The following is a 27,470-nucleotide window of genomic DNA, read 5'->3' on the forward strand; positions in this document are numbered from 1 at the left end:
AGGATATCTTGGGTGAAATGAGATCCTTTATCAGAGACTATGGTAAGTGGTACACCAAACCTAGGAATAATTTCCTTAACACTTTTACCACAAAGTTGGCTGTATTTGTATTTGATGGAAAAGCTACAGGCCATTTTGTTAACCTGTCCACAATTACCAGACAAAACTTGCATCTTCCAGCTTTTGGCATGCTGATATAATCAATTTGCAAACTCTCAAATGGACAACATGCTAAAGGTCTACCACCCAAACCTTTCTTTCTGAATGCACCTTGATTGAATTTTTGGCAAACAACAACTTGTACAGAACTTATTTGCTACAGTACTTATTCCCAGTGCTTCCCTTTGCCTTCTTACAGAGTCTACTATAGCTTGAGTACCAAAATGACCTTTAGTGTGAATGGCTTGACACAAATAGATATATAAATCTTTTGATAACAGTGGTTTTCCACTGTCTGCAACCCATATTCCATGTTCTTTCCTTGCTCCAAATTTCTCCTTCCACTTCTAAATTTCTGAGTCTACACAAGTTCTTTCTAGATCATCAGATTCAGTAGTTGACAAATTCATTACATACACTGGATTATTCCTGACTGCAAATTTTGCAGTTATATCAGCTCCATTATTTCCTTTAGAGACTGAATCTCTGCCGCAAGTATGAGTTCTACAACGGATTACCACTAGCTGTTTAGGTTTTTGCATAGCATCCAACAACTCAGTTATTATTTATGCATGAGCAATTGATTTTCCCAATTGCTTTCCCAAGTAACAAAACCTCTTTGTTTCCAGATCTTCCCTATAGCATGACATATAGAAAATGCATAACAGGAGTCTGTATAAATATTTTCACTTTTACCATCTAGCTAGAAGACATGCTTTCTTCAAAGTCACCAACTCTGCCCCTTGAGCACTAAGGTTACTAGGTAATGAACCATACCACAGTGTCTCAAATTCTGTGACCACTGAATCACCTGTACATCTAATTCCATTACATAAATATGAAGAACCATCAGTGAATAACACTAAGTCTGGATTTTCAATAGGAGTGACTTTTAAATCCATTCTAGGCATATCCACTAGATCTACTACTTCTATAAACTCATGTAATGGTTCATTGTTCTTTGGCAAATCAGGAAGAAGTGTAGCTGGATTTAAAACTCTCCTCAACTGGATGTTCTTACTACCTAGGAGAATAATTTCATACTTAGAAATTCTTTGATCTGAATGAGCTTGAGTATGAAATTTTCTCATTAGTGCTTCTATTTGATGTGAACAATATACAGCCAACGGACATCCCAAAACTAAATCTGCTGTCTTCTGGACTAACACAGCTGTAGCTGCTACACTCCTTAGACAAGGAACTGAACCAGTAGCTATTGAATCAAGCAGACACCTTTAATATCAAATTGAATGACAACTTTGTCCTAAAGTCTGTATAAGTATACCAGAAGCAATACCTTTAGTCTCATTAACAAACAGTTGGAATGGTTTTGTATAGGCTGGGATACCCAAAGCTGGAGCAGATAAAAAGGCTTCTTTAAGTTTACTTAAAGCTTATAGATGTTCAGGCTTTAGTTTCATAGGTTTTGGTTCTGTATTCTTGTTTAAATCTGTTAAACATTTTAATTCACTATATCCAGGTATCCATTGTCTACAGAAACTAGTTGTTCCAAGAACAGCTCTGAGTTGCTTTTTGGTCTTAGGAGCACTCAGTTTCTGGATATCTGCTATTCTTTTCTGTGTGATACTTCTGGAATTCTCTAATAACACAAATCCAAGATATTGCACTTGAGGCAAAACCCACTGTAATTTTACCTTGGATATTTTATTCCCATGCTTATACAATTCTAACAAAAGAATCTTGCTATCTCTGAGACACACTTTAACATTTGGGGATGCAATGAGAATATCATCCACAAAATGCACTAATTTACTTTCTTTGAATGTTATAGTTTTTAGATCTCTATTTTAAATTTATGAAAATTTACTTGGTGAGTCCATATAACCTTGGGGCAACCAAGTCCAGGTCTCCTCATTTTTTTCCCAGGTAAAAGCAAAGATATTTTGAGAATCCTCATGAATTGGAATTGAGAAAAAAGCTGAGCGTAAATCTACCATGGTGAAATATCTTGCCTGGCTTGGAATGGAAGAACTTATAGCAGCTAGACTTGGTACAATAGGGTGTGTCTTTATTACATAATCATTTACCGCTCTTAAATCCTTTATGAATCGAAATACCACTTTGCCATTTTGATCTAACTTTGGCTTTTTGATTGGAAGAATAGGAGTAATAAATTCTGAGAAGCAAGGTATAATGATCCCTTGTTGGATTAAAGATTCAATGATTAATCTTATACCTTCTATTACTTCTTTAGTCAAGGGATATTAAGATACACAAGGAACTGGTCCTTACTTAGTCCTCACCCTTCATGGAGTAGCTGATTTCAATAGACCTACATCTGTGGAAGACTTTGACCAAAGATCTTCAGGGATATCATCAGGTATAGGATAGATTGAATCTAAATCATCCTCTGTTCTACTGAATCTAAAAACAACAATGGAAAAGCTTTTAGAGATTCTTCTGGTAGATGTAATGAAATATCACCAGTATCAGTATATTGGTTTGTTGCTCTTAATTTGCATAATAAATCTCTACCTACAATATTCATTGGACTGTCTGGCATACAAAGGAATGCATGTTCCACAGATAAGGGAGCTAACGTAATCATTTTTGGTGGTAATTTTGATACTCTCTCTGGTTTACCTGTAGCTCCTATTACTTTTATTGTACCAACAGCTCTATAATTCTTAGGAAGACTGCAAAACTGATTTATTGGCTCCAGTATCAACCAGAAGGTCATAAATTTGGTTTCTTATAGTGACAGACACATATGGTTCTGTACTATTTGGTGGTTGGAATGTTTCCCAAATTGGTGCAAACACAGTAACATCAATACAAAGCTCAGTCATTTCCTGTCCATCCACATTTACATCTGCTTGAATTGCATGATACTCCCATGATTTAACATCTTTAACACCATCATCAGCTTTTTTACTATTCCCATTGGTCCTTATAATCTCTATCATTGTTCTCATTTACAATCACATTATCTTTATTTAATTTACAATCTTTACTATTTTCCATTATTACACAATCACTAGAATTTTCCACTAATTTTACATTATAGTATCCTTTTTCCTTATAATTATCAACACTAATTACATTATCATTTGTTTCAATCACATCACTTGTAACTTCATTAACCTTGTCATCATTATAATCAATTTCATTTATTTCCAAATCATTTCCTCTTTATTCAAATATAGAAGAACTCTGGGTACACATTCATAAGGAACATGACCCTTTGTTTTGATCACCCTTAACTACTTGACTGTATTTGGACCTTGCCCCAGATTTAACCCACTCCTGCATGGTGTTTAAGTCTGGTGCTTGAGCCCCCCTGACGGCAAGCATTTTGGCATGGGTTAACATTATTTCTCCTTTGGTAATTGTTCCAATTATTATTATTCCAATTATTGTTTAATTGTTTTGTCTATTGAATCCTCCATTTCCATTCAATTGTCTTGAAAGTTGACCTCTAAATCTGTATTCCTTAACAAAATGCCCAATATGATTGCACATGAAACACCCTTGGGGATAAGATCTCCTTTCCCTGGGCTTATGTTGATTGCTAGGTTGCATGAATCTTAGAGCTGCCATAGCCTTCACTTCTTTTATTTCGCTGTCCTTAGCTTTGTTTTCTGTTTCCCTTAGTTTCCTTTTTAAATCTTCTATCACAGTATCCCTGTCCTCATATTTTTCCTCAGTATCACAACACAAATATGTTGCCTTCCTTCTTAATTCCTCTAATCCCATTTCCTTCCAATCTGGGCAGATATTTTTGAAAAAAACAGTTTGATTTTTGGGATTGCATTCCTTACAAAAATTGTTTTTATGTGTGCAATTGTCCCTTCCTCTAAAACATCCATGTGTAAATATGTTTCTGCAGCCTCTGTAATACGTTCTAGGAAGTTTGTAGGTGATTCATTTATTTTTTGCTTAATATCCTCAAATTTAGACCATGCATTAGGCCTTTTTGTGTGTCTTTTCATTAAATCCATTATTGATTGTCTGACCTCTTTCATAAGTTCATATTCAACTTTGTTATTCAGGTCCACATCCTGGAAATTTTCAGGCCATGGAGTCAATAATGGATCCATTTTTGTCTCAGCTGTAAATTTATTCCTTTCCCTTTTTGTCAACAATTCCTTCATCAATAAATAGAAATCACCATAATCTGGGTCAAAAATATCAATAGCTCTATGAAATTCTCTAACCACCTTGTTTGGTTTTTCTACAGATGATGGAGTTCTATGTTTTATCGATTCTAAATTTTCTGTTGTAAATAATTTGTGTGTTTTTACTTTAAATATTTAATCTCTGGATACCACAGGGATTTCCCTTAGAGGAAACAAGGATACTTTGTTTTTAATGCACTCCTCCTCTTCCTTTTGTAATCCAGTTAAACTTTTACTATCGCCATCATTATCCTTCAGATCATTTCCAAAATCATTTGTAGCAATCATTCTTTCTTTCATGAATAACTCCATTTCATCTAACTTTTCCTTCATAAACATAATAATTTGCTTCAACTCTGAGTCCTTAGTAATTCACAACACAACTGATTTAAATCTATAACCAATACTTATCACCACAAATTTATACTTATATACCACAAAGAAACATATACACATCAAAGGCACATATGACAATACAGTTTGCATGGTCAAACACATAGAGGGTTTCATCCATTGATATCCAAGCATTACATAACAGCATTGTGGAAATAAATTAAAAATTATGTAAGGGCTGTGTGAAACACAATCCCACAAGTAGAATAAATCATTCATCATGTCCCCTGACATGTTCACATTCAACATATATCCACTATATGACACTGGATAAGATGTATTACTATCCACTTTTATTTATAATACTTAACAGTAAAGAACAGAAGGAAAATTTTTTTTAAAAAATGGCCACCTAGCATATGTGTTGGTTGGATTTAAATATTTAAATACCCTTCATAGTTCAGCCAGAGTCACAGAATTCCATTGCCACCCCCCGGGAAGGTATCAAGTCCTGGGAGTGAAAAATGGAGTCTTCTCACTGCCTATCTGCTCTCTAACAGGATTTTTCTATCTAAATTCAATTATTTTCAGGTTTACCTAGCTGGCCCAACCAAAATGTTATAAGGAGATTTTGAGGAAAGGAAAACAGAATGGATCACTACCAAAATATATAAAAACAGGTTTATTAACAAAAAGGATAAGGAAGTTGGAAAGGGAATCATGGAGTGACTTATCTCTAACCACCCAGAGCTTAACACACTAGAGTTTCTAATCTAAGCTTAACCTAACTGACTAAAGGATAAATAAATGATGAAGTCCAAAAGGGGCCCAGATTCTCACAAACTCCAGAGTCCTTGGTAGGGTCAGACTGGAGAATCCAGATGTAGGGTCCTTACAAGATCCAGGAAGGGAGGAAATTCACACCCAAATCACATCTGTCCACCAGAGTGAATGGGGAACCCATACTTAACCTTTTTCTTGAGGATAGTCCAAGTCAGGCAGCTTCAAAGGTGATTTCTCCAGGGAGACTATCAGACACACAGTCTCTGTATCTGAATCCCAACTTCAGAGAGTTTCCCAGCTGCCTAACTGTCTTAGAATCCTGACCCAGCCAGCTCTGTAGAATCTTGGCTTAAGGGCTGTCAATCAACTTTGCAAATTTCCCAGTTACACAACATATGGGTAGGATTTTGGTTTCTAATCCATTATGCTATTTGCTTCCATTTTATGGGTGAGTTCATCCCATTCACATTCAGAGTTATGATTACCACCTGTGTCTTCTCCATCATTTTGATTTCCTCTCCTAGTCCTGCCCTTTCTTCTTTCACTATTTCTTTCTATACCAGTGTTTTGCTTTTAATCAGTACCCCTAATCCCTACCCTTATTTTATTTCCCTTTCCATCCCTCCCTTCTTATTCTTCTTTAGAGTCTATTAAATTCCCTCTCCCCCTCTCTTTCCTTTCTTTTTTGTACTCCCTGCCCCACTCCCCCCCTTGGTTTTTCCCTCTCAACTTCCTTGTAGGGTGATAGAATTTGATACTCCAATGGGTCTAGATGCTCTTCCCTCTCAGAATTGATTTCACTGAGAGTCAAGTTTAAGTATTACCTCTACCTTTTCTCTTATCCCTCTTACCCTCCCCTCCAACTTTTCCCTTTTGGTCAGTTTTCTCCCTTTCCCTTCCCTGATGTTGCTTCCCTTTCTAGCACCTCCCTTCTTATTGATTATGGCCTTTTAAACTGCCCCCTCCCTCTTCCTTCTTTGTATTTCTTCCCTCCCCACCAGTTCGTTACTCTTCTACTTCTCTATAGGGCACCCTTCTGCTTCTCAATAGGGCACAAATCAATTCTTTGTCCCAATGGATCTGATTGTTCTTCCCTCTTTGAGTCAGTTTCAATGAGTGTAAGAATTAAGTATTACTAGTTTCCAACCTCTTTCACCCTTCTATTATATTGGTCTTCTCCCCTGCTCCTGTCATATGATTCTTTATGAAATATAAATTTATCCCATTTTGTCTTTTTTCTAATTTCCCTTAGTATTGTCCTCTTTTTAAACCTCTAGTTGTGTGTGTGTGTGTGTGTGTGTGTGTGTGTGTGTGTGTGTGTATAGTGTTTTGAAGTGGACCTAAGCCATGGGAGACTCTTATCTCCCAGGTCTCTCTACTGCAACTTCTTCTGAAACATCACACTTACTTTGGGGGAAGTGTCAGAGGGAGATAAAAGAGGAGAAAAGCTTGGGTTTTGGTGCCTTGCTTTGGTCCCTTCCTAGCTGCTGCAGATCAAACTTTCCCTAACTTTCCTTTCCTAACTCCAAATAAACCTACCTACTTTTCTTTGGAGTTTAGCCTGATTTGATTTACTCCCTAGCCTACCTACAAGAAAACCTTGGTCAATTTCCTTACTGAGCAAGGTGGGGATACCCAGCTACCCTCTTTCCCTTCCTTTCCCTCCTTTTTTCCCAACCTCATTTCATAATATGTATACATATATATACATATATATATATATATATATTTCATCCTATTTGGTTTGTCACTGTTCTCTCTAAGAATACTTCTTCTAGCTACCCTGTTGATAATAACAATTTTTAAGAATTATCAATATCATCTTTTCTTATAGGAATACAAATCATTTGAACTTATTGGGTGCCTTAAAAAAGTTTTTTTGCCCCTTTCTTAATTACCTTTTGGTGATTCTCTTGAGTTCTATGTTTGTGCATTAAAATTTCTGTTTAAGTCTGGTCTTTTCTTTATGAATGCTTGGAAGTCTTCTATTTTATTAAATGACCATACTTTCCCCTACAAGAATATAGTCAGTTTTCCTGGTTAGTTGATTCTTGGTTCTAGACCCATTTCCTTTCCTTTCTGGATTATCATATTCCATGCCTTCCAGGCCTTTGGTGTAGATGCAGCCAGATCCTGTGTTATCCTAACTGTGATTCCATGATATCTGAATGCCTTCTTCTTATCAGCTTGCAATATTTTTTACTTGGTCTGGTAGTTCTTGAATTTGGCTATAACATTCCTGGGCATTGCCAATTGGAAATTAAATGTGGGAGGTGATCTTTGGATTCTTTCAATTTCCACTTTTCCCTTTTGTTTGAGAATGTTGGGGCAGTTTTCTTGGATAATTTCCTGTAGAATGATGTTCAGACTTTTTCTTTTGTCATAATCTTCTGATAGTCCAATAATTCTTAAATTGTCTCTCCTGGATCTATTTTCTAGGTCTGTCAATAAAGTGTTTCATATTCTCATCAATTTTTTCATTCTTTTGATTTTGTTTTATAGGATCTTGCTGCCTTTTGAAGTCATTTGTTTATAGTTGTTGGATTCTAATTTTTAAAGACTGAATTTCATCTCTGGCTTTTTGGTCATCCTCCTTCTGGTCTGATTTTCTTTGTAGGTCATCTTTCATTATTTTTGCCTCATTTTCAAGCTGATCAATTCTGGCTTTCAAGACACTATTTTTCTTGTTTTAGTTCATGTGCCTCTGTTTTCCAGATGACTTATTTTGCTTTTTAAATTATTTTCCCAATTGTCTTCAGCTTCTCTTAGTTGTTTTTTGAATTGTGTTTTGAGTTCTTCCAAAGCCTGTGTCCAATTTGGCTGTAATCTTGCTCCCCTTTTTATTTGCTGGATCTGTGGGTTTGGGTTATTCTGTCCTGATGGGGCTTCTTCTCTGCTCTGCTGATTGACTAGATTAGGCTGATGGAGTATTAATGAGCCCTGAGGTCAGATCTTCCCCAGCTGGCAGCAGAAGCTGAAGGTATAGGTGAAGGTGTGGAGGCTGAAGAGAGCTGTGCTTTCAGCCCTGTTATCAAGGTATTCTGTAGTGGTTGCAGCTTTCACCCTTGGAGCTTAGTCAGCAAGGCTTTTAGTGGAGTCAGTGGGGAAGGGGTGTTGGAGATTGAGCTTCCCTGCCCTCTGAAGGCTTCTTATCTGCCCTAATGATAAGGTTAAGCCAGGGTGAGCTGATCTGTGGAGCTGGATGTGCTTTAAGGCCAAAACCTTGAGAAAAGGAAAGGGGGGATAAGATGGAACATTTTGGCTACTATTAGGCTGCCCTCTCTGTACTTCTTCTCTAGTTGCTTCCCTGCCAACTTTGGTCAGTGCCCTGAGCCCAGCACAGCTGTGGCAGTAAGGTACTCCCTCTGGACTAGAGTCCTTGCTTGCCCAGAGATTCCAGGGACCACTGGAGACTCAGCAGTACGTGGGGGAGGGTTCCTTGGACCTTCCTTCTTCCTTTTCCTTAAACCCAAGAGTTCAAAAATTGAGGCTTTTTGGGGCATTCCTTTTAAGTTGAATCCAGCAGGAGGGGTCCCCAGCTCTGTCCTGTTGTTAGATTTAGTTTTCTTTCCCCTCAAAGTCCTTTTTTTTATTGGTGTAGAAGGGTTTTCAGAGAGGTCTGGAATTTTGCTGTGTCTAAGTGGCCATCTTGACTCCGCCTCTGGGCTTTTATCTACAATGTGTTTATATTCTAATGGATAGCAGGCTTTCAACAAGCTTTTATTAAGCACATACTATATATCAAGCACTGGGGATACCAATATAATCAGAAAGAAAAGACTGTTCTTTCTCTGAAGCAATTTCCATCAATTTCCATTCTAATGGCAGAAGTAAGCACATAAGAAGAAGCCAAAGAGTCAGGCAAGATGAGAAGGTACTTTGATAGGGACATAGTGACCAAGTCCTAGGAGTCTGATATGTAACTGGAGGAGAGATAACAAGGACATAAATCAATATCTACAGCATAAATCGAAAATGACCTTTTGGGGGTTGTCCTGGAAACATCTTTAATTCAACATGCCTCTCTTTGACTAGACTCTTTTCCCCTAAACCCTCCTCTATAGGCAGTTAGATGTTGGTGGATAAAGCACTAGGTTAGGAAGAGCCAAGTTTATGTGCAGTCTCAGATACTTTTTTTAAACCCTTACCTTTTGTCTTAGAATTGATATTAAGTATTGATTCTAAGTAGTGTAATATTTATTGGGAAAGGAAATAGGGAATTGGAAAAAAGGGGAATAAATGGGAGGTTTGTATGGAGTAAGGAGGAGTTAAGGGGAGAGAGGGTATATAGCTTGGCGAGGCAAGGGAGGGAGATGCCCCCTGCTGAGAGGAAATAGCAGGGGTCCAATAAGGACGGTTTGTCTTTGAATGACTGAAACTGAAGTTCAGCTCCCTCTATGACCAGTAAAGATAGTCCACTTATCTGACTGCAAATTCAAATAATATAATGTTTAATAACTAGTTGGGATTGGAGTTTTTCCTTAGCTTCAGAGTATAGGGCCAGGCCCTAGAGGCTGGCGGAGAGTTTGTCCCACTCCCGTCTACTCTCGTTGTTCTAATTCAGAATCTTAGCAGTACACAGAAAGCAAACAAGAACAGTTCTAACCTTTTGAAGCCTGTGTCTTTGGTCTGAACCAAGAAGAGCATGCCACTCCAGACTGGGCTGAACAAGCTCCTCTCTCCTCCAATACCTGGAAGCCAGACCTCTCCCGGCAGGAAGGAAGTGCTAGTCACAAGACCCAACCGCCACTCCCAGTTGCCCCTTCCCCCACACAAACTGTTAGTCTAGTTTCCTTTCCTTTCCACAGTAGAAGAACTGTAAGGGCAAGGCAGTTGGGGTTAATTGACTTGCTAAGGGTCACATAGCTACAAAGTGTCTGAGGCTAGATTTTTAATACAAGTCCTCTTGACTCCAGGCCTAGCTCTCCATCCACTGTGCTACTTAGTTGACTCCTTAGATAATTCTATGTATATGACCTTGGCTTAAGTAATATATCCTATGCCTCAGTTTCCTCAACTGTTAAGTGGGGATAATAGCAGCATCTGCCTTGCAGGATTATTGTGAGAATCAATTGAGATAATATTTGTGAAACACTTTAATGCCTGGCACATGATAGGTACTGTATAAATGTTTATCCTCCTTTTCCTTCTTTTCCAAACTTCCTTATTTCTGTTAAAGACAAGACCTTCTTCCAGCGTATAGGTTCATAATCTGAGCATTATCCTGGTCTCCTTATTTTCCCTAATTAATTGCCTTATTTTGCTATTTCAGCAGGCACATCTCTCACATTCCATACCTTTTCTCCATTCACATAGCTATCGCCTTAAATCAGGTCCTCATTACTTCTTGCTAGATCAGTGCTATCCAACTCAAATAGAAAGGTAGGGTGGGGCATGGACTAATCCACATATTAGGATCTTTGCTGGCCATATGTTGACTTAGCTTAAAAATGCAATGTTATTAAGAAGTCTAGATAGCACATAGCGAGGAGAGAGTGCTAAGCCTGGTGTCAGTTCCATCCTGGCCTCAGAAAGAGGGGTGGGACCTGGGCAAGTCATTTAACTCTGACTCGCTAGCCCTTGCAGCTCTTCTGCCTTAGGACTGATTCTAAGGCAAAGGGTAAGGGCCCCCCACTTGGAAGCTCTGCTACCTCAGCTGCTCTGCTGCCAGTGCCCAACCCTGTCCTCTCTGCTTTCTGTGGCAAATGCATTGCCCCTGGTCTGAGTTCTGCCCCTTCCTATGGACGCCATGCTGCCTGGGCTACTCTCTTCTTACCCCAGGGACACTTATTCCTCCTGCTTTCCTTTTTTTTTTTAGGTGTGACTTATTTTGTGTGTGTAAGAGTGTGTGTGTGAGTGAGAATGTGTGTGACTGTGTGTGTGTCAGTGTTTGAGATTGAGAATGTTGACTGTGAGGGTGTCTGTGTGTATGTGTCAGTGTGTGTGTGAGTGAGAATATGTGAGATTGAGTGTGTCTGTGTGCATGAGTGTGTGAGAATGTGTATATGTCTCTGTGTGTGTGTGTGTGTGTTCTAGAGGAACGGAGTGTTCTTTACTTTGCCATCTTGGCTTCCAGCATGCAACACCAAAGGTAATGTTACCATGTTTTATTATATTTTTATTTATTTTACTAAATGTCTCCCAATTAAATTTTTTCATAACCTTTACTTTCTTCCTTAGAAGTGATATTAACTTGGTTCTAAGACAGAAGAGAGGTCAGGACTAGGCAATAGGGGTTAAATGACTTGTCCAGGAAATATTTGAGGCCACATTTGAACCCAGGACCTCCTGTCTCCAGACCTGGCTCTCTATCCACCAATTCTGCTCACTGCCCCATCTCATTGACATTTTAATCTGGACTAGATACACTAGGGAGTGTTGCTGGTAGCCTACATGGTTGATTCCTTTGACCCAAATGAGTGCATCAACCAACCAACTGCTCTCCCTGACTCCAGTCTGTCTTGTACTTTGTTCCCTGTGTGATTTTCCTTCAGCACAAATTGGACCATGTGATTTCTCTACTCAACCAATTGCAGTGGCTTCCTTTTGCCTATGGGAAAAAATGTCCTTCAAACCTGTCCTCAACCATTCAGGCTTCACTAGACATTACTCCTGTCCTGCATTGCTGTGATTTGGTCAAACAGAACAGCCATCTGTGCCTCACACAAGGAGGGGCACTGTCTGTGTAGCTGTTCCCCATCCCTGATGTGTTCTCCCCTCCTCACCACTATGTTGCAAAGGCTCTCACTTCCTCAGACTTGGCTCGGGTGCCATCGTCTGCAGGGAGCCCCATGGACCCCGCAGATGCTAGTGCACTCCATTGAACTATTTCATATAAGTTCAAACTTGTTCACTGCTTGGGCCATTTGTACTTACCTATATACTTGTCTTCCCCACTCGAAGGGAAATTCCTTTCAAGTAGGGATCGTTTCACTCTTTGTACCTGTATGCCCACTGCACGGCACAAATTCAGCTTAGTAAATCCTTGTTTGATGGGTGTGGGGTGAGGAGGTTGCTCCAGCTTTCACATCTGCAGCCTCATAGCATCCAGAGGTTTCTCTTCTCCCCTAACAAGGGTGCAGCACAGACCTGGGCTCTATGAATTTGTTTTTATCTATTGTTGTTGAGTTGTGAACTGGGAAGATGAGTCTTCTTGACTCTAGGCCCAGTGCTCTATGCACAGTGCCACTTAGCTGCCTCAATTGATATCTGTATTTTGATGTACAGGGATCCCTTCCACATGGCGACTTTGTCCATTGCACTTTCAGTAGATCATGGGTCAGCATAGGAAATTAAATGGGAATTTGGGGGAAGTTTAGCAAATGCTTCAGATGACACTTGATGGCCATAAAAAGGCCAGCAAAAGTTTAGAAATTCAGAAATGCATAAGATATAATATTGTAAAATATCAACGTATTTTATCTTCTAGTACCATAAATATACACACTTAAGCCAGTTGACAACAAAGGCTATAGATGTTGGAGATATCTTTAAAAGTTGAGTAACTCATAAATTTATAAAATATATGTGCTGTTATGTTATTTTAAAATGTCTTTTGTTATACATGCAGAATGTTATTCTCCTCAAATCTGCTTAGTTTTAAAATTGTTCCTATTCATATTTTTAAGATTTTTTCATACAATATTTTTATTTCATATTAACTTAGGGACAACCTAGGACCAAATATTGAACCCAAATTTTGGGTAAACAGCCCATTAAAGAAGAAAATATTTAGACTTCTTCTCTGGGATGAAGGGAAGGCCAAAAATTTTTACTAGGATTTTCCAGACACTGAGTTCCTGTCTGCTGTGATGTAGAAGGGATCATAATAGCTTTCCTTTCTGATTGTGTTATAATTTGTGTGTTTTTCAAAAGAGGAGGGTGCAGAGGCTCCCCCACTATCAAAGGGCCCCGGGACAGGTGACAGAACTCTCATCTTCCCCACCCCACCCCCCAGGGTCCTTTGTCCACCTTGCTTGCCTTGGATGCAGACATTCCTCAGAATGGCTCTGAGATCTTCGGGTGCTGGCCATTGATCTGCTTCTGGCTCTCCTGTATCCCGCCTCCCTGCAGGTGCCAGGCCTGATCCAGACCATTCACAGCCATCTGAGCAGCATCAAGGATACTGGCGCAATGACAGTCATACAGAACCTGCTCCAGAAGCTGGCCTGGAAGTACCCCGATGAGGTCATGCTGAAGCTGGTGGACATCCAGGACAAGGAGCAGTAAGTCAGCCCTGGCCCTTTATTGCAGCGTGCCCAGCATGCTTCCTCCTAGTTATTGTGTCTCAAGGGCCCAAGCCAGTGCTCATCCTCTCTTCCCAGCCTCTACTGGGGCCGCTGGTGTCCCAGCATCTCTCCCCACGTCGTCTCAGGCCTGGGTCACCAAAAAGACCTTTTGGGCCATGAGCCACCGCCAGAGGGATTTCCTTAAAGGAAAGCTCTCCCCCACCTCAGTAAGCTCCAATGACTGTCACTTCCAGGAGCAAATAGAGAACAGTTTGGTGTTCAAAGCCCTTCACCATCTAGCTCAACCACCAGCTTTCCAGTCCTCTTATCCCATCTCTCCTCTCGTGCTGGCTATCCTGGTGCCTGGAAGGTGCCCCCTCCCCAGCTCTTTCTCTTGGCTTCCCTGCTTTGCTTCCAATCCTAGCTAAATCTCACCACTTTCAGGCAGCCCCTCACAATTCCTAACTAGCACTCACCCTCTCTGGACCGTATCTCTGGGAGTTTGTTCCTTCATAGTTGTTAGAATACCCTCCTATTGGATGGTGAGCGCCCTGAGGGAAGGCACTGTCCTTGTCCTTTCTTTGCCTCCCTGGGCCTCACCTGGTATCTGGCCAGGGGACCATGATGCCCTGAGGGTCCTCCATTTACTATGTTACAGTTGCCTGGACAGGTGGATCAGGGTAGAGCTGAGCTGCAATTGCAGGCTCAGCTATGTTCAGCTCCTGCAATCAGCTCACATGACTAGATTTTGGTTCCTTTTCTGTCCTTTTCCTCTTCCCTCCTAGACTCGTCTTCTCACAGCTAAGAATCATTTGTCTTCCATCTCCCAATTTAAGCTTTCTCTAAACCTAATACAAAACCGAACTAATATCTTTCTGTCTTGTCTGCCATTTCTAACCTCTTACCTCTGCTTCCAGAGCTAAACATTGTCACTCTGTGCCATAGACCCTAGGACTAGAGAGGCAATATAATATCGTAAACCGTGATAGACCTGGAGTGAAGAAAATTTGATTTTGAATTCTATCTTTGTATTTACTAGCTGTGGGGTCATGGGCAGATCACTCAAACTTGCTGGGCCTCTTCACCAACATCAGTCCTCTGAAATTGCAGCTGGTTATTGCATAGATTAGAGTTCTTAAGTCATTCAAAATTATATGTTTTTATAATGTTGTCACTGTATAAATTGTTCTGGTTCTGCTCACTTCACTTTGTATCAATGTATACAAATCTTCCCAAGTTTCTCTGAAAGCATCCCTTTCATCTGTTATAGGACAGTAGTATTCCATTAATTTATATATCATGATTTGTTCAGCTGCTCTCCCATTAATGGTCCTAGCTTCAATTTCTGGTATTTTGCCACTATAAAAAGAGCTGCTATGATTTTTTTGTACCAGTGGACCTTTTCTTTCTTTCTTTGCTCTCTTTATGGTATGGGACATTCATTGGATTAGAGTATGTACATTTTAAGGACTTTTGGGGTATAGTTCAAAATTGCTTACAAGAATGGCTGGTACATTTTACATCTTGGCCAAAAAATGCATTAATGTTCCTTTTCCCCTCCAGCCCTTTTAGTCACTTTTCGTAATTTAATAAGTAGAGGTAGAGCCTCGGAGTCGTTTAATATTCATTCCTCTAATTATTAGTGATTTGGAGCATTTTTCCATCTGGTTGTTGATATCTGGGATTTCTTTTTTTTTAAACTGCTGTTCATATCTTTTTTACTTAAATTGTTCTTGTATAACTGATATTTATTGTAAATATAAGTAAGAAAATGGTTTAAAAAATATAGCCAGTGAGGGATGGTGTAAGGGATGAAGTGAAAGGAAGGGAAGGAGGCAAGGAGAAGGGATGAAGGAAGAAGAGAAAAAGGAAGAAAAGGAAGGGAAAGAGAAAGGTGAAAAGGAGAAAAGAATGAAAGTAGAATATAACTCTCTTGCAGGCAGGGATTGTTTTGTTTTTAAATTTTATATTCCAAGTACCTGAGAAGTAGCAGGGCATAGTGAATAGAAATCTGGTTTCTGAGTTAGAAAGACCTGGGTTCAAGTCCCTCCATACTAGGTGTGTGATCCTGGGAAGGTAACCAGTACTTGGGATAGTGTCTTGTCCATCTGTAGTGGAACTTAATAGATTGCATTGAACTGAAGAACAGGAAGGATGGTGAGACAAAAGGGTAAAGAAGGAAACAAGAGGAAAGAACAAAATAGAAAGAAGAATAGTGAGACTCCCAGGGAGGAGAGAGATCCAGGCAAAACATTTTTTTCTCCTAATGTTTTGTGGAACCTGCTGAGGTGATCTAATTAATGCTAGGTTTCCAATCCCACAGAGATAGAGAGATGTGGAAGATCTTGGCAGCATCCCCAAAAGGCATTGCTATGATCCTGAGTGTTCTGCTGAAGAGAATGAAATCCTTCAATTTTCTGGAGCCTGCAGAGCTCTTGAAGTCTTTGAAGATAAATCCTCTGCTGGTATAGTGACTGTGAATGGAAAGACAATAGGTCAGGCTACTGGGATGAGGACTTGGGAAAGCAGAACCCCTGAACTCCATGGGGACTCCCAACCTCCTTTGGCTGATCTTGCTTTGTCTGCAGTCCCAGGACACAAAAAGACTTGGAGGATGCTAGGAGGGAGGAAATGACACAAGTTGGGTCTCATCAACATTCTTCTTTTTTTATGTTATCATTTATTTTTATTAATATTCTAGTGTGATGGTACTAGGCTGGAAGTAAGGAGACCAGCTGTGTAAGCTCCAGTAAGACACTGATCTCTGGGACTTCATTTTCTTCCTTGTGGACTATGATCCTTGTTCCTCCCTACTCCCCCCCCATCCCCCCAGGGATAAGGAGGATTGGCACCTGGGAAAATGCTTTGAAGGGCAGAAAATGAAAAACTAGAGAAGGCCTTCAACACTCACATACACATGGTCTCTATTCACTGTACTGAATGGCTTTAGTGGGATAGAACTCCCCAGGGGATTTGATGAGAGTAGGCCAAATAAAAGTGATCACACTGATTTCTCTCTGCTCTTCCAGGCCAGCAGGGCTCTCAATGCCCTTCTTTTGGAATCCAATTCTAAGTTAAACGTGGAGACCCTCTACCCTTGGCTGTACATGGCACTCCTGACCCTGATCTCCTTCCTGGTGTTTGAAGGGGGCATCAAGAACCTCCACAATCTGCCAGGGGTGCCTGAATGGCTAAACCCTGTGAGGTACTCTCCATAGAATCACAGGATCTCAGAGTTAGATGAGACCTTGGAAGTCATTAAGTGCAACCATCCCTTAACAGGCATCCCCTCTACAGCATCCCTGACAAGTGGCCCACAACCCTCTATAGAAAAAAAAACCTCCAGTAATAGGAGACTGCCCAAGCCACTTGGAGATTGGCTCCAAATTGTTAACAAGTTCTTCCTTATATATCTATAGGTATTGTCCTTTGGGGCCAAGCAGAATAATTTTAATGCCCTTTCCCTATTGCATCTCTTCAAATATTTGAAAATAACTATCAACTCCCCTTAAATTTTATTTTTTTCAAGCTAAACATCCAGAGTCCCTTCCACTAGTTCTTGTCATGTTTGTGTGTCTGTTTACCATCTAGGCCACTCTTTTTTGCATCTTTCCTATGTGATATCCAGAACTGAATTCAGTCCTTCAGATATATTATGACCAGGACCCCAGAAAACAACCAGCCTCTTGTCTTCCTTCTAGCCTAAGATCACATTATTGACTTGTAGGAAGCTCTTATTTCACAAAACCTCCAGGCTTTTTTCACATGAAATATTGTCTAGAAAAGCCTCCCCATTGCCATATATACATGATTGATTTTCTTAACCCCAAATATAAGGCTTTTTTCATTTATCCTAATTGAACATCTTTTTGCAACACAAACTCTTAATAAATGGCAGTTCATTCATTAGTAGATTCAATACATCACTCTAACCTGTAAATTTTTTTAATGCCTAATTCTGTCATCCAGTATGCTTTGTGGCATTTACAAATCTGATTAGCATGCTATCTTTGTCTTCATTCAAGTTATTAATAATGACATTGAGCAGAACTGAGCTGATGACAGATTCCCAGGAACAGTTTACTGGCCTGGATTCAGTAGTCATCTACTTTAAATTTAGTCATTCCATCGATTACAAATTGACCTAATTTTACTCTCATTTAGTACACATTTCACCATCTTGTTCCCAAGCACAGAATGTGAGACTGTCACATACCTATCTAAAATCCAGGCATCCTTTCCCTATGGCATTTCTTGGATACCTGTAAGATAATGCTGTCAAAAAAGGTGATAAGGCTTTGTTCACATGACTATTTTTTTTTAAACCCTTAGCTTCCATCTTAGAATCAATATTGTGTATTGGTTCTCTAAGGCAGAAGAGCAGTAAGGAGTAGACAATGGGTCAAGTGACTTGCCCAGGGTCACCCAGCTAGGAAGGACCTGAGGTCAAATTTGAATCCAGGACCTCCCATCTCTAGGCCTGGGCTCTCCATCCACTGAGCCACCCAGCTGCCCCCTAGACACTGTCTCTTAAGGATTACTAGTCTCTACTGATCTTTTCCCATGGGGATTATTATTTGTCATTTATTGATATTTGAACCTAGCTAAAAAATTAACCCCCAAATCGTACTGTAGAGGTCAGGCTGACCTCAGAGATGCTCTAAGAAAGCTGAAAGTTATAAGGAAGACTTAATATTGACTTATTTTGGGTCCCCTCAGGTCTTGTTTTGGTCCACCCTTCCCCAAAATAGATTGATTTACCTGCTGATATACATCTCAAACTGCTCTTCTCTCACAGATTACCTGCTGCCTATGTGAGACCAATCAGGCAAATGTCCTTGTGCCCTTATCTGAATGCACGGAATGTAACCTCACAAAGATTTTTTGGGGGGAAACACTTTTTTCTAAACTCTTTCAGATGTTGGGGTTTGTTTTTTGCCAACAGCAGTCCTCAGTCCCTGGGACCATCCTCGGCTCCTTTTTCTGCTTTTGTAGTACCCAGAGCAGCCCTCCCTTGGTTGTGTCCTCTGCCCCTCTGGGACTGAACATCCTCCTTCTCTTCTTCCAGTCTATACCGGTGGTACCCAGAGCACTTTTCTTCTGGGAGCTGAAGTGGGCTGAAACGTCTCCCACACCCTGTGCAGGCCCACCGAAACTAGAACTAGCTGATTAGAATGGGGCCACGCCTCCATCCTAGAGGGAAGGAAACTCTTTCAGTCAGTCTTTAGTGGGGCCTCGGACATCCAGTTCAGTTCTGCTTTCCCGGCCTCCTTCAGGGGTCTGGGTAGAAAGCTGCCCCAGGGGATTGCACCCATCAATAGCATCTCATTTACATTGTGGTTTGCTCCTCCCCTCTCCCAGTGGGCAGAGTGAACCATGGGAAAATGACATCAGTTCCCTGGAGACACGGCTGCCCAAACAGGGACCCCTTCCTTGGGAAAAATCCAGATAAAAAGCTTCCCTTCCTCACACCCTCCCTGGGCGAGCTCACTGGAAGTCTCTGTGCTCTCTTACAATAAAGCTTGGTCCCTGGCCCCAGCCTCAGTGTGAGCGGACAGTGTCCGCAGCACAGTCTCGCAGAGCCCCGTTTCCTCCTGGGGGGTTTCTTGGCAAAGATGTTGGAGTAATTGACTATTGTCTTCTCCAGCTCATTTGACAGGCAAGGAACTGGGTTAAGTGACTTCGCCAGGCTCATAAGGGTCTGAGAGGAGATGTGAACACAGGGAGATGGGACTTGGGGGGGCGGGCTCAGGCCCTCTGCCCACAGCACCACCTGGCTTTCCATTCCCTCTTAGGTTCCCAGATGGTGAATAATAGCAATCACATAGATAGGACTTTAAGGTTTGCCAATTACCTGTGATATAACATTTGATCCTTACAGCAGCCCTGTGAGATCTGTTATCCCCATTCTATAGATGAGGCTCTGGAGGCTAGCTAGCTTTCTTAGCTAGGTTAAGTCCTTTGCCCAAGGTCCTACAGCTGGTGTGATAGGCAGGATTTGAACTCTGGTCTTTCATGATTCCAATCCCTTACACCAGTGGTGTCAAACTTAAATGGAAATGAATTTCTGCATGTACATATTGTCCTTAGTATTGATTCTAAAGACAGAACATAAGGGTTTTTTATGTTGTGCCATATTTTTATTTATTTTTGTTAGCCATTTCTGAATTACATTTTATTCTGGTTCCAGCTGCCCTTGGGAGTTCAACCTGCAGCTTGTGACAAGTAGGAGTTTGACTCCTCACACAAATCACCTGGCCATAGAAAGAGTCTGCATCAGAGAGCAGCCTTTGGCAAAAGAATACTGAACTGGGAGTCAGGAGACCTGAGCTCTGGTCCCAGCTCTGCCAGTGGTTTACTGTGTGACCTTGGGCAAGTCACATGACTTCTATAGGCCTCAGTTTCCTCCTCTGCAAAATGATTATTTGAAAAATTAGCCATGTGTTTTATAAGCCACAAAGTATAGCAATATAGGTTGTTACCAGTACCGCCTAGAGTGTCTCGAGACACCTTTAATAAATCTCTGTAGCCCTTTATAGTCCCAATAGTCTTTGCTTCTAGGAAACCTAGGAGATTGCTCTATTTGGATATAATAATAATAGCCACAATTTATGTAGTGTTTTTAACATTTCCAAATCCCTTTACATATATTAACTCATTTATGGGTATGTGGTTTGGGTGACGGAGCAAAGAAAAAACTTCTGAGATACAATACTGTCTATTTTGCTTGGGTGTTGTGGGTCAAAATTAAAAGAATGGGATCAGCTAGGTAGCTCAGTGGATTGGAGACAGGAGGTCCTGGGTTCAAATGTGACTTCAGACTCTTCCTAGCTGGGTGACCCTGGACAAGTCACTTAACCCCAATTACCTAGCCCTTACTACTCTTCTGCCTTGGAACCAATACTTACTGTCAACTCCAAGACAGAAGGTAAGGGTTTTAAATTTTTTATTTAAAATTATTTATTTAATTAAAAAACCCAAACCTAATGAATGTGGGTAAAAACACTTTGAAAACTATAAAACACTCTACCAATGTAAGGAATTATTATTCTTATTAAGGACTAGTTGGTAGGTGATCTTCCCCCTGTTTACTATTTTCACAGCCATTCCATTGAGTGCCTGAAGACCTTGATCTGTTCGGCTGGATATGATTACCAGGTATCTTTCCTGCAGAATCACCGCACCTGGGAGCTGCTCACTGATCCAGAGGGATACCTAGAGGGAATCTCCCTGATAGCTAAGTAAGCATTCTCTCTGGGGCTGGCATCTCGGGCTGCTCTCCTTCAGGACTGCAAGCCTGGATCCTGTTCTTTGTTTTCCATGACAGGTCTATGACCATAAGGAACTTCTGGCATATTCGCCCCATTGTTAGCCTCATCTTCCACATCCTCTATGGGCATGAAGATGGGAGTTCTGTTACCGCCTTGGCTGTCCTTGCTGAGGTCTGTGAGACTCAGGAAGGGATTGTTTTGGAGGGGCCAGAGATAGGAGGAAGGGGGGCCTGGGTTTCTGGGAAGGGTAGAAATTTTTGGATGGTGCTGCACTGGTGAGAAAGCTTTTCCTTATTTAAAGAATGACAATAATAATGATAATAGCTTTTATTTATATTGTACTTTAATATTTGCCAAGCACTTTGCATATGTCATCACATTTGGTTCTTAAAACAACTCTGGGAAGTTTTACAAATGAGGAAACTGAGACTGAGAGATGCCAAGAGATACTAGGATAAGAGCTTAAAGGAGCCTTAAAATTCTAGTCTAGGTTCTTCATTTTGCAGATAAAATATCTGAGGCCTAGAGAGATTCAGGGGTTGACTTATACTCAAATCCTCTGCCTTTAAATCCATCACTACTTTCACAATACTATACTGCTTAATTAAGTTTGCTGGGCACTGTGGGGGCCAAGGCAGGATCCCTGCCCTTTAAGAGCCCCTAGTCTAAGGGGTAGATAAGACCAGGACACAAATAGCCAGCACATAAGGTGCTCTTACAATGGAGACTTGATATACAAGTATGAAATACTGTGTTCCCTTCTAGCTAGAGAGACTGGAGAAAACTTCATGGATGACATGACATTTGAGCTGGGTTGGTCTTATGAGGGTTATTCCCATTGATTAAGGCCAAGGACTCCCAAGTTTTTCTCTGAGCAATTGGGGAATGTTCTGGGTCAGGAGACATAAAAATAAATAATCTTGGGACACAGATGAAATGAACCAGTGGGTCTAACAAAAATCAGGCAGCAAGCCTAACTTTCCCTTGCTGTATAGTTTTAATGGTAGAAGAGGCAGTGATCTTTAGCTCTGTTTCCTTGAGATATTTTTCTTCTCTTGACTTATTGAGATGGGAAAGAGAGAGCTAGAGGTAGCTAGAGACATGATAGAATAATAATAATAATAATAATTAGTATTTGGAGGAGGCAAATAGGTGGTTCAGTGGATAGAGCATCAGGCCTGGAAGATCCGAGCTCAAATCTGGCCTCAGATACTTACTAGCTGTGGGAACTTGAGCAAGAAATTTAACCCTATTTTACTCAGTCTCCTCATTGGTAAAAAGAGCTAGAGAAGAAAATGGTAGACCACTCCAGTATCTTTGCCAAGAAAACCCCAAATTGGAGTCATGAAGAGTCAGACACAGCTGAAATGACTGAACAACAATAAAAGCATTTAAAGATGGAAAAACTGGGAAAAGACTGATCAGGATTTACAAGCTTTGCATTTAAAATTCAGTGAGAAACTCTTGTCCAGAGCACACACCAGTTTTTTTTTAATGTGAATTATTCTTCGTATCCATGCCAGTTGTGACATCTAGTAACATACACTGGTATATTCTCAGCAGTATCTCCATTTCTATCTCAACATTCTCAGTTCAATGTTTTCTCATTAGGTTATTGGTCAGGAGGTCTGTGTTGATGTATATGATTCTCTATCATTGGTTGAGATGTGGGAGCACCAAGGCTTGGGACCCGGGAAAAACCCAGGATATTTGCCATTGGCTTGGGGCTTGGCACATTTTTCAGGGAGAGAGCATAGGTCAAAATAGCTTGGGATGATGGAAACCACCCTGGACATAGAATCAGTAGGCCTGGTTTAGTAATTCAGTGAGTAGTTATCAAGTACATTCAAAGTACTAGGCACTGGGCTAAGCTCTGGGGATACACAGAAAGGGCAAAAGAGTCAAGTTCTGGCTCTTACTCACAATCTGCTTGACCGTGAGCAAATCACGTTCCTTCTTTGAGTCTTAATTTCCTCATCTGTAAAGTGAAAAAAATAATATCCTTGGCCTGTCTACCTCACAAGATAAATCACGTAAAGCAGGTGGTTGATGGTGCTTCTTCTTTGACCTTCAACCTCAAGGCCCAGTGCATGAAAACTAGGCACTAGGGATGAACCACTGTTTTTTGGTTCTTGGTTTTTGTCAAGATAGAGGTTAATCATAATAAAATAAGCCTCAGTGATTTTATTTATCTGCCATAAACAAGGAACAAACAAACAAAAGGCTACTATCTCATTCTGACCTAACAGAGATGGTGGGCCCTGGCCCATTGCAAATGAGGGGCTAACCAGAGGAGCCGCTCTCCTCTGGGAGGTGGTCTGTGATGTCAAAACCATTTGTAGAATAATACTAAGATGTTTTCATTTCTAAAATGAAGGATAGAGCTAGAATATACAGATCTGCCCATCTCTGGGCACCTTCCTAAAAGTGTTTGGTAAGCAAGTGGGCACTAGTCAAGCACCTGGGCTTGTAAACTACACTTGAACCACACAATAGGCCATTCTCCTTGTCCTCCTACCCCTTTTCTTTATCACCTTCCTTCTTAGAGTCATTGAAGTATATTGGTTCTAAGACAGAAGAACAGTAAGGGCTAGGCAATGGGGGTTAAGTGATTTGCCCAGGATCACCCAACTAGGAAGGGTCTGAGGTCAGATTTGAACCCTAGGCTTGAATATCCACAGAGCCACCTAGCTTTGCCCCTTCATAGCTTTTCTTAGATGACATCTCTTATATCACGTCCTTATCCCAAGTCATCATAAGCAACCTACTGCCAACTACTTATGTTTTACCGTATATTCTCACTGTTACCATTTGGGTCAGTTGAAGTTGGGATCCTTTGGAGATGATGGTGTTCCAAGATCAGCCACCACCATCATTAGGGGAATATTGTGATGTGAAAAAGACAGATACAAACATCCATAATGTTAATAGCATCTTGAATTGCATCATGCCAAGTATTTCAGTTCAGTTAGAAGCTTCTCTAAAGGCAGGAGCCGCATCTTCTTGATTTTTTATCTCCTTCACAATCCCTGGCTTGGGAATGTAGCAGTACCCTAATGACAACCATTCCTCCAAATGGACGAATGAAGGAGGGGGCGATTCTGCATTCCCATGTGGGCAGTCTGGAATCCTCTGGAGAATTGCTAGTGTGTTCGACTGAGTCCCTGAAGGCCACAAAAATGCTCACCTGTCTCTCCGGTACCTTTTGCCTTTGTTTTTGGCAGCTTTTTCAGAGCGCAGAGGTGGCAGCCATGGTGGATGAAAACATCATCGAATTCCTCATAAGCACTATAAAAAAGAATGATCCGGTGACCCAAAAGCTGGTGCTAAAGTCAGCGGGGAACCTTGGGGTCCATAAGAATACGGTGAAGCTTTGGGGGTGGGATGGCTGGGGCAGAAAGGGCGGGGGGGGGGTAAGTCACAGTAGGAGTAGGTGAGCATTGTGTCCTAAGGCATGCTCTCTGCAGACTTGGCCATCTAGGAAGGTTGTCAGCCAAAGGCATCTGTTTAAAGACCTGAACTTTCCTTTCTCCCTGCCCTACAGGGAAAGGGTGCACAGAGCAAGTTCCTCAACTGCCAGCTCCCTTGGCACATTTCCAGTGTCCTTAGAGAATTGGTAGTCAAGTAGGATTGAAAAATCAATGACACAGGGCAGCTGGGTAGCTCAGTGGATGGAGAGCCAGGCCCAGAGATGGGAGGTCCTGGGTTCAAACCTGTCCTCAGACATTTACTACCTGTGTGACCCTGGGCAAGTCACTTAACCCCCATTGCCTAGCCCTTACTGCTCTTCTTCTTGGAGTCAGTACACAGTATTGATTGTAAGATGGAAAGTGAGGGTTTTAAAAAAGGGAAAAAAAAAAGAAAAATCCATGATACCACATAGTCAGATAGATACTGCTGGAAGCTGATAGCATCCTCAAGAGTTAAGGATAAAGGCAATATAGATGGGGAGACCCCAGCAGTCCTTGGCCCCCTGGGGACAATATGGAAAGGTGCTCAGAGGCCCCTTGGGAAAGGCTCCTCCCTGTGCCCTGGCCCGTCACCTCCTGGGTTGGTCACCTTTAGCTCAGACCTAGGATATGGGAGGCTGGACTAGCTGGGTGACATCACCAACTCTGGGCTGGGAACTGCCAGTGGATTGGGGTCGCCTTCCAAGTTTCTAACCCTCTGCAGGACTGTGCAGGGCAAGTTCCTCCGATCCCTGCAGCCCTATGTACTGAATAGCTGCTTCTCCACGAACTCCGTGATTGTGACAGAAGCCTTCTTAGCTCTGAGGTGCATCATCTGCAACCTAAACTGGACCGACTCAATCATCCTGCTCATCGAGATCTCTTGCATTCTGCGGCCCTTCTTTGATGATGTGAGATTTTGGTGGTGGCCAGGAGAGAGGAGGGGGGTGTGGACAGAGAACTGAGGGTTGCCTTGCCTATGCCCAGCTGCCATATTTGTTAGAAATCCCAGAGAAATGAATTCAATGTTTATTCAACTCATAAAAGCATTTATTAAGCACCCACTAGGGGTACAGCATTATTCTGGCTGCTGGGAAAACAAAGGCAACAAGAAGAATACCTGTCCTAAAGTTGACTTTTATCTGCTGGGAGGAGGAGGATCCAACATGCATACCTAAGAGCTGGTATCATGATTACAATTGGATATGGAGTATTTTGCCTCAACCTTGGGCAAGTTATTTAACTTATTGAAGCTTAGCCTCAGTTTCCTCATCTCTCAAATGGGGATCAACAATGGTACTTACATTTGTAGTGAGCAGAGCGTCATGAGGTTTAAATGAGATAATATGTAAAGAGCTATAGAAATAGCTGTCTATTATTATCAATAATAAAAAATATATATGCCTAAGGTATGGCATAATAGATACAGAACTAGGCTTGGGTCAAGAAAACTCATTTAAATCCTGTCTCTGATTAAGACTTTAAATTGAAAAGCAATTGCAGGGGTGCACTGGCAGAGGGAATTTTCTAACCTGGAAGTCCATACCATCAATGAAATCATAGGGCCAGACATCCCTGTCCCCTGCAAGTTACATACAGGGAGTACAAGGGGATTTGAGGAGGGAGAAAACACCAGTATCTAGGAGACCCAGGAGGTTGTCATGGGGAAGTCATCCATAGGGGTTAAACCTTGAAGAACAATGAAGTTGAGGAGAAATGCCTTGTGAGAAATGATCAAGAAGAGAGGTGGAGGGGCATCTAGGTAGTTCAGTGGATTGAGAACTAGGCCTGGATTTGGAGGGTCCTGGGTTCAAATCTTGCCTCAGATACTTCCTGGCTGTGTGACCCTGGGCAAGACACTTAACTTCCATTGCCTAGCCCTAGCCACTCCTCTGCCTTGGAACCAATACACAGTATTCTAAGATGAAAGTTAAGGATTTTTTTTTAAAGGAAAGTGGAATACTGAGACTAGAGATCCATTAGTCATTCTAAACAAAGTTGGCATTCAACTAATACTAGAAAGAGTGATGGGGACATGAGGAAAGATCAGCCCCAGTTTCTAGGAATACTTGAGGAAGGAGGGGAATCAGCGAAGGCTTCCTGCTGTAGAGGCATCTGAATTGGGGTATTAGATTTGTAAAAAACCTGGCATAGCCCTAGATGAAGTGTACCATATTTCTTTTTATCTATTCTTTTGGCCAGCAGAAGTTTCTAGCTTTGTGTAATGGGGGCAGGGAATGGTATTGTATTTACTTCTAACCATAGAATTTTAGAGATAGAGAGAACATTAAAATCCATCTAGCCATAGGAACATATTTTGAGACTAGAATAAGACATTCATATACATAGGGCTATAAGGTTTACAAAGTACTTATAAACATCTCATTTAATCTTCACAACATCCCTGGAAGGTATTACAGCCAATTCTAGTTTCTAATCCAGGGGTTCCAAGAAGCCCCTAACAATCCACATCTCCCCCCAGATCGATGGTTAGATTTCAGAGGGTTCCTGAACTTGGATGGGGTAAAAATTACATTATTGCTTTCACTAATTTTTAACTTAAACTTAACATTTCTTTCAATTACTTAAGAACACGATTCTGGAGGACTCTATAAGCTTTGCCAGGATTTTCAAAGGGGTCTATAACACACAAAATCTGTGCCCTAGTCAAAACCCTTCATTTTATAGGTTGAGCCTTGAAGGAAAGAAGTCACAGAAAAAGTGACTTTTCTGCCCAGGGTCCCACAGTACCATCTGCAATAGCAGAGCTGGGGTAAGAAGAGGGTCTTTTGATTCCTGGTCTTGTGTTATTTTCACAATGCCCCTTGCCATTCTAGCAAGACTGGTTGGGTTGAGGTACAAGAAGAGAATGGTAAAAAAAACCAAAACAAAACAAAAAGACCTTAGAAGGAAGGAACAACTCAATGAAAGGAAGTGGTAGACAGATGCTTGTGTTTTTATAGTTCATTGATATTTTGAGGCTGGAGGAGGTCAAAGCAGTCCTCGGGTTGGACCACAGTGAATGTATTATGAGCTGTATCAATGCAAGGGAAGTAATCTCATATGGGGAACTGATGCTATAGTTAGAGGACCAGAGTTCAAATCATG

At 41.1% G+C, this 27,470-nt stretch overlaps 1 protein-coding gene across 9 annotated transcripts in view; it reads left to right on the forward strand.

Moving 5' to 3' along the window:
- LOC103103705 (maestro heat-like repeat-containing protein family member 7) overlaps nt 1-27,470 on the forward strand; it is a 65,953-nt gene that overhangs the window by 32,850 nt on the left and 5,633 nt on the right. For all 9 annotated transcript variants that reach the window (XR_008916145.1, XR_008916146.1, XR_008916147.1 and 6 more), the window contains 7 exons: nt 13,488-13,639; nt 15,966-16,107; nt 16,672-16,847; nt 20,746-20,883; nt 20,970-21,084; nt 24,138-24,278; nt 25,097-25,273. Coding sequence is in view for 3 of the 9 variants with exons in the window: in XM_056815709.1 (XP_056671687.1) it covers nt 13,488-13,639; nt 15,966-16,107; nt 16,672-16,847; nt 20,746-20,883; nt 20,970-21,084; nt 24,138-24,278; nt 25,097-25,273 (1,041 nt within the window). In the remaining 6 variants the exon portion in view is untranslated. The remainder of the gene's footprint in view (nt 1-13,487; nt 13,640-15,965; nt 16,108-16,671; nt 16,848-20,745; nt 20,884-20,969; nt 21,085-24,137; nt 24,279-25,096; nt 25,274-27,470) is intronic.

Source organism: Monodelphis domestica, chromosome 2 (assembly GCF_027887165.1).
Source record: "Monodelphis domestica isolate mMonDom1 chromosome 2, mMonDom1.pri, whole genome shotgun sequence".
Lineage (NCBI taxonomy): Eukaryota > Metazoa > Chordata > Mammalia > Didelphimorphia > Didelphidae > Monodelphis > Monodelphis domestica.